This window comes from Limulus polyphemus, unplaced genomic scaffold (assembly GCF_000517525.1).
Source record: "Limulus polyphemus unplaced genomic scaffold, Limulus_polyphemus-2.1.2 Scaffold3610, whole genome shotgun sequence".
Taxonomy (NCBI): Eukaryota; Metazoa; Arthropoda; class Merostomata; order Xiphosura; family Limulidae; genus Limulus; species Limulus polyphemus.
In genome coordinates, this window is record NW_013669220.1 from 98,292 (window position 1) to 112,797 (window position 14,506).

The 14,506-nt window shown below is 33.2% G+C and overlaps 1 protein-coding gene across 1 annotated transcript in view; it reads left to right on the top strand.

Annotated features, from left to right (window-relative positions):
• The window catches only part of LOC106469681, a 17,469-nt gene extending 3,175 nt beyond the window's left edge, over window positions 1–14,294 (top strand). Inside the window, exons 2-6 of the mRNA XM_013930186.2 lie at window positions 899–1,000; window positions 4,753–4,870; window positions 6,871–6,972; window positions 7,414–7,533; window positions 13,141–14,294. Of these exons, the coding sequence (XP_013785640.2) occupies window positions 899–1,000; window positions 4,753–4,870; window positions 6,871–6,972; window positions 7,414–7,515 (424 nt within the window). The 3' untranslated portion in view covers window positions 7,516–7,533; window positions 13,141–14,294. The remainder of the gene's footprint in view (window positions 1–898; window positions 1,001–4,752; window positions 4,871–6,870; window positions 6,973–7,413; window positions 7,534–13,140) is intronic.
• Window positions 14,295–14,506: the final 212 nt, after the last annotated feature.

Sequence of the window (14,506 nt, forward strand, 5' to 3'; positions counted from 1 at the left end):
GGGCCTTGGGGTTTCCCTTTTTTTGGCGGGAGGAAAAACCCAAGGATTCCCGGTTCCCATTCCGTTCCCCCAAAAAAAAAAAAAAAAAAAAAAAAAAAAGTGCTACACATATTGAGGCCGTGGATGTTTTATAAAAGTAATCGTCAAATCGGCGCCCTAAGGGTACTTGCCAGGTTTGATGACAATCGATCAAGTTGTTTACCAGTTATAAGCGGATTCACACAAGACTTGTTTCACATAACAGTTTTGATTGTGTTTATATCCTACTTTTGATTAAGAATCAACGAGCACAATTACGAAACTGGATCAAACCGGTCGCATAAGTGATATTTTGCTCATATCATTCATTTCTAGGGGCTTCGTACCGCTTCATCATGCTTTCTCTCCTCTATATTCCTCCCCATTTGGTACTAGATACAAAATTAAAACCAGAAAACGTTTTTTAAACATTTTTAGGTCTAGCATTAACTCTCTTTTTTTTACCCCCCAGTGGCACAGCAGTATGTCTGCGGACTTACAACGCTAGAAATCGGGTTTCGATGCCCGTGGTTGGTAGAGCACAGATAGCCCCTTTGTGTAGCTTTGTGCTTAACTACAAACAAACACTTAAAAAAAAAACTGCCTAGGAGCGGTGACGTAACTAGATCTTAAAGGACTCTGGGACAAACATTTTATTGCCTTCCCCCTTATTAAAACCTTTTCCATGTTTTAAAATATTCTCCCTCAATTACTGATTGGCCCGGGCCTTGATAGTGATGTTTGCTTGTCTGATGTAAAGTAATTAAATATTGGTGTATTTTATGGAACAAACTAGGAAAGAAAGGAAAGTCAATAATATTTTTTTTAATAACTAATTTCATCGTATGTTTGATATGTTAATTTCATTTTATAATCATAGCCAGGATGCTCCAGGTCATCTGTTAGAAAAGTTGATAAGTGAAGCTGCCGAAAAACGTCGAATCGTATGTGGTGTGTACCAGGCAGCACAACTGCTAGAAAAGTAAGCCTTTCTTATATTATTATGAATTTGTTTGACAATTTTGGTAATGTGTGATAATTTTTGTATAAAAAGCAATGTTTATTGATGACTTAACAGTACAATTGTTCATATAATATGAAAATGTTTGTCAACACGAAATGAAAAGTGCTAACTCAGATTTATTTCCTTCATATGGATTCAAACCGGAGACCTCCCGAACGTTCCCAACTGAGTCAAAGATTTAATTACCAAATTATTCCCATTTCGCAAATTAGGTTCGTCGCTCGGCCTTATCTCAAGGCCGTGGAATGACCACACATTGGGTGCAAGATTTGTTTTTAATGCAGCGATTTCATTAACTCGATATCAAACCCAAGACCTCTCGCACTTCAGGCCATATCTCTACAATTTGAGCTAATTCACATTATAACGCATCTATACTATGTAATTAAAAGAACAAAGTGTCTCAGTTAGTACGTGCGTGTATGGGCGCTAGCTCACATGGAAACCCAATATTCCTACTGGCTAATTGTACATTTGTTTGTTTGTAATTAAGCACGAAGCTACACAAAGGGCTATCTGTACTCTGACTACCACGAGTATCGAAACCCAGTTTCTAGCGTTGTAAGTCCGCAGACACACTGCTGTGCCACTGGGGGGCTTGTACACTGGTACGTTTTCGTTTATACTAGTGGAAAAGAGAAAGGCGTTTAATTTAACGTGCATTGTTCTATACGAGTGCAAAACTACGACGTATATAATATTAACTTTAAAGACAGTTACTTTGGTGATATAAAAACAACAGCAAGAAAACACATTAAAATAATTCTTTACTTTTCCATGGCTTATAAATAACACAATACTATTACATCTGAATACAAATTCCAACAGTCTCCTAAAAAAACGACAATTAGGCTAAAGTTTAAATACGCGTCGTCTACGAAGCACGAGTTTCCCCGTTATATTATCGACGGCAATTAGGCTTAGTAGATACTGCCAAAACTTCATTCATTTTAGATGCTCTGCTGGTAACACATTGAGCGAATGAAAATCATTACGGATTTCGGATGATACACAAATGCGATTTACACACATAAGAAATTTACATAAAAAAATCACACGATGTCAGTTGATTTTTTACACTTTTTTATACCGTTTTTTTTTAAATCACTATTTTATAACTATTATACGATTCCAACTGTATAAGTACGATCCCCTAAAAATCGACAATTAGGCCTAAAGTTACTGGTGGTAGTGGACCCAACGCTTTGCTAATACTTTAGGAGTGGGTAAAAAAGTGTTGTATCGTTATGGAAGGAAAGAGAATAAGAAGTAAAATAGAGACAAAGACAGTTGATTTTTACATTTATTTATACCATAATTTTAGAAATTCACTACTTTATTCTATAGCGCAGTTTTATCAAGAGTTCGATCAACAAAAAACCTTAAGAACATAGTCAAAGATGGCCATTATCCAGAAATACAAGGTTTTTATACAAAAATTCTGTGGAAAGAGATATATTTTGTTTACAGTCATTCCATATTTTTACACTTCTTTACTTTAAATCTAAACATAACAACTTTGCTTCATTTATATACAATTACAGCATTATTTAAAGGATTTATATATTTAAAACATATACCCTTCTCATATATAGTATTTCACTTAATAAGGCTGCATATGTGAAAAAATCTTTGGGCCTTGGCTCATATGGCACAGCACACGCTTCGTATGAGGGAGGTCGAGGATTCAGTCTATATCGATTTTTGTTTTTAATCAATTTGCTAAGCAATGTTTTAGCAGTAAAATTATTTTAGTACATATATTGTACGCGAAATACGAGTTTATCCCTTAGTATGTATTTATTATTGATGTAACTGAGGTCTAATGGAAAATATCATCAGTGGCTTTCTATCCTCAAGCAGTTTATTTTATAACAACAAAATTAACCCAATTCAGAACTGTATAAATTGTCTAATTCCTTCATATTTCAGATAGGCATACTTGAGGACACTATTAAGTAGTCAGTAATTGTTCATAATTTGAATTTTATCTGTGTTTAAAAATATGTTTATGTAACAGCTTTAAGAAATAACTGATGTTTTACAAAATAAACTATTTTTGACTATTTATAATGAATGCATAGCATATTTTAAAAATCTCACTATTGTTATTAGTTTGTGCATTAACCTATTCTGTGGAAAGAAACAAGTCACATTTTATCAACTCCATCAGCTCAAAAATTAGGGATGGCTGTGCACAGATATCTCTTGTGTAGTTTTGTATGAAAATTCAACAACCAGTTTCAAAAAACAAGTGCACTAGTTGGTCAGTCTATTAAGACCTATACCTTAAATGTCTTGTTTATCCTTAGTCACGAAAGACTGGCACAAGGCATTGAAGGTGTGCTGAGTGACTTTCCCCCCATTCAGTCATGAATACTGTGTGCAATTCGTGGAACAGGGTAGGAAGAGAATCGCGATGGAGAATTATTTTTTACGTTCATTCCAAAGATGTTAAATTGGATTGAGATCTGGGATTAAGGTGGCTACGAGATGTCTGAAATCTCTGTCAACTTCCTGAAACAGTGCACGCATAATCTGGATATGTTAGAATGAAACGTTGTCGTTTTGAAAGTAGTTGTTCCATCAGGTTACACCTGACATATTGCTGAGTGCACTTGATCAGAAATGATGCCGAGGTAGGCTTTGGCATTCATTCTGCTTTCTAAAATGATTAAGGAGCCCAGGGTATGCTAGGAAAACATATCCAAGCCACTGACACCACCACCAGAGCTTGGACAGTTGGGGCCACAGAAGATAGGGTTGAGTTATTCCCTTGTTTTTTTTTCCAAATGTATTTTCGTCACCCGTACAAAAAAGGATAAAGTGTAGTTCGCTAACCCTTGTTAGTCCAATGTTTGCACTATTTACACTACTCTAGGCGTTTTTCTTGTTGGTAACTAGTTCAGGAGTTTATATAGTTGTCTCCTATTGCGATAGACCATTTGTTGTAAGGTTCTTTGCAAGGTACGTTGTAGATAAATATGATTTACTTTTTACTGAATGTCTGTTAATTGGTCTGTTGTATGTTGTCCATCAGCCTTTGACGTTTTTCTGTCACTAAATCTTTTCGGCCACAATTTCACCTTGCAGCAAACATTTTATTCAACCATTGCCATTGCTGACAAACTCGAATAGCGCCGATGTCGTGCATCTACTGTCACGTCTCTTTTTAATCTTGTAATATAGTATTATTTCTGCATATGTTTTAGAATGACTGCAAATGTGCTTATCGCAGTTGTTTAAAGTTCTTTAGGGTTCACCCGACCAACCTAATTTACATCTGCAACTCAAGCCAGGCCCAAGTTTGAAAGAGTACATAATTCCTAAGTGGCCAGCCAGTGTAGGCCATAACATCTTTTTTTTAATCTCAATGTTATTATTTCATATCGTTATTTTTCTTACATTTTTCAAAACTAAACTTCTTAATAGTAAACTATAAAACAATATTAAATACGAAGGGATAGATATAATATCAATTAAAAGAACTAGGGAAAAACTAATTTTATACGAGCTTCACTTCTTAACTTGTAAATAAATGTTATATTTATTTAAAATATTGAATTTTGCACATTAAATATTGAAAACTCTGTAGTAGTTTAACAACATTTCTTGAGGTTCATTTTATGATTTTTCAACTTTCTGTTGCAGTTAATCTTTCTTTGTTTTTAATCCATAAACGTTAAACGATATTTTTTCTTCCCCTCCAGACATCCCTCCCGCGTTATGGTGTGCATTTTACCAGACGACATACAAGATGTAGAAGTACACATCCATTCTTTGCTTATCCAGGCATTCTGTTATGAAAACAAGATCCGTCTGGTGAAGGTAAGACCAACCAATAAAAGTCAAAACTTACTGCTTATATTGGACCATATTGAAATTCCGGACCCTCTCTACTATTTGAATAACTTTTTTCTTCTAATCTTGGTGGAGGGGGTGGGGAGGGTTGTTTCGTTGAATTTGGTACAAAGCTATTCGAGGGCTATCTGTTTTAACCGTCCTTAATTTTGAAGCGATTGACTAGAGGGAAGGGAGCCAATCAACACCATCCACCGCCAACAAATCTTAGACGACTCTTTAACAACAAATAGTGTGATTGATCTTCACATTATAACATCCCCACAGCCGAGCAAGAATGTTCGGTATTTAAGGGTCAATAACTTTGTTGGATACAAGGTCCCTTATGAGCGTCACAAAAATACGATCAATACCGTAATCAATCAACTAATTATTACTGAAGTTTACTATGTATTTTACATATATATATATATATATATGTATAAATATAAAAGAGTAATTTCATCAATCGTTTTTGTCTGTTCCTTACACCGAAATTTGTAACAGAAAAATATAAAATAATCAATATTATGCAAAATGTGAACTGCCCGTTGTGAACAATATTAAAATAAGTCAGAAATCACCGTGTTAAACCTTAAAAAGTGTGAATACTGTATGTCCTGAGTCACTAAATGTTCTATGCCCCACCAGTGGGTAGACGTTTTATGTATTTTAACTTGTTAGATTACTGAATAATTTATCATATTCCCAGGGTATCCGATCGGGAATAGTACCAGCAGAATATGATATTATATCATAAATAAACAACAATGATGTGTTTCAAGGAGGGTAAAATAGTAATAGCTTGAAATATTTTGTATGATTTACAGCTGAGATGGTAAATTTCTGAACAACGTTTTAATTTTTAAGGTGAGAGAAAGGTTAAGAACATGAATTGTTAAGTATTAAAATTCGTTAAATCGGAGTTGTGAGGCTAGTCGAACTTAGTAAGAACAATGTTCCAAGCTGACCTTGGAAATACTTCCTTTATCATCAGCCATGCTCAATCTAATGACCATGATTATGCACTATTGCATAAAAACTGTAATTTCTATTGAATCAAGCTTTTATGAAGAATGGTAAAGTCATCGTTAGACTTCACATTATGAAAACTTTCAACAGATCTCCAATGCACATAGACGTCGGTTTACAAGACTACGTTTAAGTAGACCAAAGGCACAAAAAGTCCTTTTCAAGCTACATTGGGGAACTAGACAGGCATGTTGTAGAATAGGATAGTTGTGATACCCTTTTCGGTCATCCAACTTCTCTTGAAAACAACCATTGATTTCAAGGGGTAGCTGGTATGTTTTCGCCTTATCTATTATCGAGCCAAGCACTGCGCGGTGGTTAGTGTGCCAAACTGTGTAGCTGAGGTTTTTGGTTCGTGTCTCGTTAGCACCAAAACAAAATTACGTTTCGCACTTTGGAGCCATGGGTGCATTATAAGAATGACAGTTAAATCCCACCAATGTAACAAGAAAATAGTTGGTGGTGAATGGCGTCGGCTATCTAACTGCCGTTTCTCTAATCTGTCACTTTGAAATTAGGATGTATAGTGCACACAGTTCCAGGTAGCTGTGTGCGAATATAAGAAACAAAAAAGCAAACAAAATAAACTTTTTAAAAAGAAGAAAACTTCTAATAAAAAACAACTTATTTATTATGTTAATATCGGTTCCAGGAGATATGCCCAGCTTCGTTGCAATGGCTTTTAAGGTCAAAGGGTTCTCTTTCGTTCTGTGAATGAAGGCATTGCTCCTGAAGTAGGACATGGTGTGATTTCAAAGCTCATTGTTATACTAATTGATCTACAAACTTTAAGGGAAATCCTTAAAGATTACTTCGAAATGTTATCATTTTAACATTCCTATCGATATATTAATATTTCTTTTATATATATATCCAGTAATGCAAAATTACAGGTCTTTAATGGCTACTAGGACGGTTTTTAGATCATTACACTAATCTTTATGTGTTTTTAACAGGTGGACAGCGAAAGCAAATTATCATCGATAATATCCTCTAAGGTAGGAGTAATATCACCGACTTCAAAAATTCCTGCAAACTTTCACTGTGTCATAGTTAAAGTAAGTATAAATTATTTATTAGCTACTAAGCTCAAACAAAATTGTATATTTCTAAATAAAAATACCTTAAATTTAATGTCTGAAAACTATAAAGATTAAAAAGCTATAATTTAATTAAAACACCTTAAGATTATTTTCAGAATCATCAGCAGAATTTAAACCCACAAATTTTGTCCGAATTTGAACTTTTTCAAATTAATTTAAAACAAATGTTTTTCTTCTAACAAGTGTAAGTAAATAATTTAAGTCGTTAAGGAAAACAATCAACATTTCAAAGAATTCTGGGCAGAAATAAAGAAAACAGATTTATATCAGTATAGTTGTGTGTGTGTTGACGTTTGCATACGCATTTATGTAGCTGTGGCATATTTAAGAAAACAAAAATCAAACGCAAAACGATTTATTGTGAACTGAAATATTCCTATCATTTTCATTTTGCAGTATCCAGAAATGGGGCACAACATAACAGTTGAACAGTTTTTCCAGTTTTACAAAAATTACAGAAAAGCCTACATTTCATCTGTAATTGCCTTACCCAGTTGATAAAAGGAACACTGAAAGGTATGCTTAACAGTTCTCGTCAACTTCAACTTTTCGCATAATTTATCAATAATAGTCCAAAGCAACCTTCTAGGTATATGAAAACAAAGCAGGACGTGATAACCAAGGTAAATGTAAATCATTACTCGTAAAAATAGATACAATAACCATATTTGTTATGTTGTTACCAGAATACTGAGAATTTAGTCATAGTATAAAGTACCTGCTTTAGTTGTTAGAAGACATGTGTCTTCAAGTTTTCAAATTTAAATGACCTTTATCATTACAACGTATAAAGTTAGCTACCGTATCAAGCAATCTTTTGCCCATAGCTGAGAATAAAGAAACCAACAAACAAGATAAATAAAAAAAATTGGGAATTTAAAAACCTGATAATAGGGATAGTAAAAAATTAGGGAAACAAGGCTGGAGATACTGTAAACATTATTTACTTAAACTACAAACCAGTATTGTGGCTCTATGCTGTTACCTAGAATTACATTTGGTGAAGTCAAAATAGGGATTTGTAGTTTGAGTGAATAATGTCTACAGTATCTCTAGCCTCGTTTTCTTACTTTTTTACTATCTCTATTTGTAGGTTTTTAAATTCCCAATTTTTATATTTATCTTGTTTAAATAGACACCAGCAAATAATTATGAAAGGCTTAACTGTAGTCACAATAGGAGAAAAAGTTACCTGAACACAGATCACAAAATGTAAAAGAAAACATTTAAAAGGTATAATTATTTTGCCAAATCCTTTTATATAAAAGGAAAACATTGAAACTCATTTTTCTTACATAGGTTAAACATTTAAAAACAGGAAATATTAAAAGAGCAGCATCACTACGAGTTTCCATTACTAAGCATAATGTCATAAAGAAACAACAATTTATTCTCCCATAAATATAATACTATCACATTTTGTAGATAACAACTTTGTAAGCAGTTTTTTCATTTTAATGGAAATTGTGTAATTTTAAGATTAAAAATCTTTGTTTGGTATTCTTTGTTTACAATTGGTTTCGTGACTAATTCAATGAGACAAGTTTGAACGCTAAGGTCAATCACAGAACAAATGAAAGAGTATTTTCATAATATTATTAAGTAGTCCTACAGAAGTAACTTGTTAATTTTGTTGTTTATATACGAAAATCTTTAACAATTTTTATACATGAAGGAAAAGTACCATTGAACATTAATGTAACTGACGTGTGAATAAACGTGTTAGAATATATATATTTCATTTGCTTTCTTAGTACACTGAAGCCTGCGTTGACACTTGTCTTTCTTTTTTTATATATTTTATGTCTGTTATGTTTTAATGTAATTATGTAACCTTAATATTACTATAAGTTTCAGTGTTTAACAATGAGTTTAGTGGTGCTTCATTTTGTTAATTCTAAGGTTTTATTTGTTGGTATTAATTTATTTTGTCTTTTATCAGTTGTATTACTGAAGAGGATTAAGAAGTAAAAGCCTATGCGAGGGTACTATGGCTTCCATAGTTGTATATGTGTGTACCAATTTTTGTGCATGTAAGTAGAGCTAATCTCAACTTATGCAGAAGTAGGCCCTTTGGGAATATTTGGGCTGAGGTGCCTTGAGGTATCCAAAACCCATATTTTTTACAACAAATATTTTCAGCTTTCATGATTACAAATTAACTCCAAATAAGTGCTTGTAGATGTAGCAATATATATTTCTCGATCTAGGACCTTTAATATCCATCAACATTTGGTAAACTTTCAGTTACTAGGACCTGAAATTCTTAACATGCCGAATTTAACGAAGATCAAACGTATTTACGAATTTAGGGTCAGAGAGACTGTTTAATTAGAGTAAATCGGTTACTTTACGAACGCTCGATCTTGGTTTTCCCTAGTAAACAGAAAATTATCTCTTTAAAAATTAAAAGATTTTACTTTCATAGTTCTGTAACATACGCCAAATTTGGGCCAGTAAACACAATTTTTTTCAAATTGTGAAGGTGGAGAATTTTTTAAATATTTGTTTAGGTTGCTGATTTCGTCCTTCATAAAAATCAACAATTCGAATGAGATCTAATATGGGGGTGGGAGCAAATTATTGCATAGATCCAGGGGTCGCTAGACTCGTGAAAGTTCTTGGATTTTTCTGGAGTGAAAGTGCAATAATATGTGACCTGGCATTGGCTTGTACTCTAATTTTTACATCACATACATAAGAGTAGAACAACGCTAGAAATCGGGTTTCGATACTCGTGGTGGGCAGAGCACAGATAGCCCATTGTGTAGCTTTGTGCTTAACTACAAACAAACAAACAAAATAGTAAAAATAGACTTGCCAGATTCTTCTGATCTTCATGACGGAGACGGGGCAATTTCTCTTCCTGCACTCACAATTGGCGTTCCTGTCTAACATCCCTTATTAATTTTTATAGTTATTATGTGTACGAAAGTTTTATACAAAAGTTTGAAGTTAGAATTATTGAGAGTTAGTTTGCGGTGAAATATTGTGCTGTGATGCTCTAACCCTAAACTTTTCTCAACAAAATAACTATTTTTCTAAGTTGTAAAGTCCTGATGTATTTTGTTCATGCAGTTGAACAAATCTTCTGCAACAGAAAAAACAAAGTATCTATTTTAAGGATTTTCAGTTAAGCTTTTTAGTATACTTGTAATAAATTGAAATTTACACCTAAATATCATATACTGTAATCCAATTAAACATCAAAATCGGTTCAAGCGCTTTTTTGTGAAGGGGGATTTTATGACTTTAGCCATTTGTTGCAATATCTTTCTCCAAAGCAAATATCGCCCCTGATCCTAAACTAACTCAATTAAATTCATTCTACTTTTTTGTTATTGTTCGTAAAGTTCCGATTTAAGTAAATAAAATTTCATCACTTTCTCATTTTGCTGAAAAATCTTATTGACACCTTAAGTCTGAGACGTGGATCGATGTTTTTCTCAGTCACAATACGATCCCGGTGGCTCAGCGATAAGTCTGAGGGCTTATTACGCTAAAAAATCGGATTTCGATGCCCGTGATAGGCAGATCCCAATTAGCCCATTGTGTAGCTTTGTGCTTAACAACAAATTAACAGCCAGAATGAGATGTCATTCTTGTTTTAACTTATCATTTTTGGGAGAGATTTTATGAATATGCATGTTTATGTATTCACATTCAAGCAAACTTATAAGTTAACAAATATGAACATAAACAAGCGGTAATACAATATATTATACGCGACATGTTCGGAAATTAAATTGATTCGTCAGTTTACATATTGAATTTAACATGTTTATGTAGTAAAACTACTTATATATGTATTTTACCTACCAGTTTATATGCTAAACCTACATTTCGATAGGACACTATGATATTTTCCAACTGGTGGGTCGAAATTCTACTTAATATGTGAACGTGTTGTGTGCAATATATTGTATTACCGGTTAACTGTGTGCAATTTTAAACTTAGCACTCAGTATTCATATTTACTAACTAGATTGTTCCATAGCGTAACTGAATAAACATTAAGCTATGTACTTCGTACGTAATCATTTTACCATTTAAAATTATTGTTATTACCATGTAACAGGTTTTATTGTTCTAAGTGAGATGGTTGATTTGGGAGTAGTGTTTTAAAATGAAATAGATAATAAGTTATTTATAATAGTCGGTTTTGCATAATAAAGTAAGTTTTGATGTTTTTTAGTGTATGTTGCGTGATTGGACAAACAATATGGTGGGTAAGAGGCTACTGCAGTACGAGACCTGCCTTTGGCGCCTGTTACGTCACTGCCTGGCCACGCGCTATCTCGTGTGCCTTCACCCCGGTTGAAACACATGAGACGAAACCACGAGATCTCTTATTGCTTCCGGTTCAGTTTTCGTTTTGTCATAGACTTCACTTGAACGATGAACAGTTGTTTAAACCTTGGGTTGATAGAACAAATGAAAAGACAAATTTGATCTGTTCAATAAGAATAGTGGTGTGTTCGAACCCATTTAGTAGTGACGATTTTGAAAAAGATTCAAAAGTTGAACTACTTGGTTTCAAAAGTAGACCAAGATTAAAGCCAGATGCCGTTCCCTCTCTCCGATTACTGCCGTCATTGAGCATAAGAAATGTATGTGATAATGAAGTGTTGCCAAGTAAACGTGCGGCTAGAGTGCAAAAACGACCAAAGAAAAAGTTCATAAATGATATCATCTGCTTTGGGCTCTCAAAATTGACATTGAGACACGTGAACAAAGCTCTTCTTTCTATTTAAATCAGTGAGAAATATGATGAATGCAAAAGACAATAATATCTTGTTGCAAAAAGAAAGAAAAATCGCTTAAATTTTACTTTATGGGGTGCATGAACTCGATGGATGCACGACTCTTCTGTCAAATGATTGCTTTAGCAATCTTCGTCACTGTTTGACCTTTAACATCACGTTTTTTGTTAAATATATTCAACCTGTTCTTTCATCTTAAGGAAGATTTCTAGTGCATGTGACTTGCTTGGATTTTCTGACCAGAATAATTGTCTTATTCTATCTATATTGAAACTGATTCTAAGGATATATCCCCTTACTATAATGCTTTACTCATGGCATATTAAGTACTGTCTGTTGTCCTTTTTTTAAAATTTAACATACCCTTTTCAGGCCATGTCCATTTCATGGGGTTATTTCCACGAAAGAGGGCCAAAGGTCACCTGGAAGGGTCAACTGTTTTAACCACTCGCACAAGTATACAGTAGTGTGTTGTCTGTCAGTCATTCAGTAGACCAGTAAAATGACGTCGCATAAGGGATGCTTAAGGTTGCAATTTGTACTGTCGTGACGTCAGTGTGCATGCTATTAATTAGGAGAAGAATTATGCACTCTGTAGGCTACAATACAACATGACATATGAACTTGAAAAGCAAGAAGTAAAAAATATCTATTACTCTTAATTTTGGTTTTATTTACTCTTGAAATAGAACACTTTCTGGGACCCTGCGGAAGTACATCTTGTATTAACTTGCATATTTACACTGAGCTTCGCTAATGTATGATTGCATTTTCAGTCCTGTGCTCACTATACAGTTCCAACTGGAGCTCTCACACACACCCAATATTATTTTTACATAAAATAAAAACCTTTTAAAATAGGGCTATGTTTGCGTCTAGTAATAATTTAGTCTAGCACTGTTTGGCCTGTTAGTATCTTATCAAGTATGTTAAAATGTTTGTAATCGTAATACGTTGTTTCAATATTCAAAAATTTAAACAGTTGGCACTATGAGTGCGCGTCTGTCCATCATCGCACTTCATGCATGTAAAGTGGCCAGGCAGTGACGTAATTTTTCATCATCCAATTACAGCACAAATACCGTTAGAGTTAGCCTTGTAATGTAATGGTCTTGTACAGATTACATAGCACGTAATAATTTTACTGTTTAGAATTATTATAATAATGTAACAGGTTTTCCAGCAGTAAGTGAGACAGTTGATTTTGGAAAGATGTTATAAAATATAGTTTAAAATAGAAAATCGATTATTTACTAATAGTTGTTTATATCATAACGAAAATTGAAGGTGCTAGTAATTAATTCTGCTTGTACTAAATTAGTCGTTTTTTAGAACAATGTATATATTCATCTTTTTGTAGAACGTGACTGAAGAAAAGTCAGACACTTTTTGAAGCCTGGGAATGTTAGATTTACCTTCACCTGTGTATGGCTTCGACGTACCAATAAAAGTCCAGTGCCACCTGTTTCAACAGATCTTTCCGACTTTTCCTAATGATTTGAAGTTCCAATCTAATGTTATACAGCAATTTTAATAAAATATATAGATTTAGTTCTGTCAATAACCTATATTCACTGCTTTAAAAATTTGAAGTGCTTTGAGTGAGGTTAATCTTAAGTGTTTTACTAATGTAACTAAAATTTGATAACCCAGACATATTCGATGGCGGACCTTTTAATGGTGATCAGATCATAATGCTGGCTGATGTTAGATTTTCTGTTTAAGAGTAGAACATAGTTATAAGAAGTTAAAGCTAATTAGTGGTATAAATAAATTAATTATTTCATCCCTATCAACAACTGTCAACCATGACAAATAGCACCAGCTTTTATTAGTTTTTAGAGATGCGTAAACGAAGCAAATAATAGATATAAATCAAACAACAAAGTCCATAAGAAGAATCACTGGGAACACGTATTACACAAGAAAGTTAAATTAGTGACGGAATTAATCCGCGTTGGATATAGTAAACACAATTTAAATTTATTTACACTAACAGCAATGTTTTCTAACAATCAAGATATGATTTCAGTTTTTAGGTGTCATTTATAAAAAGAGAGGCCCTGGAATTTAATTTGATAAGGGGTGGTATACGTTTCCAAAGAAGATAAACGGTGGCCAATTTCACGTGCTTGGTACAAGAGCAGTACCTGATCTTTTGTTTAACTACAAAACAGATTATTTTATTTTGTACTACATTTCCTGAGCTTATGATCGTATTTTTTATTTTGGGTATATTTTCACAACAGTATGAACTTACAAAAATAATATAGTGTACTTTAATTTAATAAAACAATTATAACGTGTACTTAAAATGAATAAAACAATTATAACGTACCTATTTTATGAACTGGTTAATTATATTTAACGGAATAGTGTTAAGCAACTCATTCTGCAGGTTTAGAAAAAACACTGAAGTAAAAATATCTTTCTTTATAGTTAATTCGTAAACTTATTATAGATTCAAACATTGTTTACTGTAAGGCAAGATTTTGGTACAAATGTATGAGAAAAGTGAAAGTTCATGTGTATATTTAACTGTATATAATATTTATGTTGCATTCATACGAAGGTAATTGGTCTCAAGCCATGAAGTTTATACGCCTCAGTGTTTGATTTTTTTACGTTAATGTACAAGTTTTCTACCAATTATGTATTAGAGAATTCACTTTAAATAAATTTGTATTTTGAAACTGAAACAGTCATTCATTGTAAATAAATACATT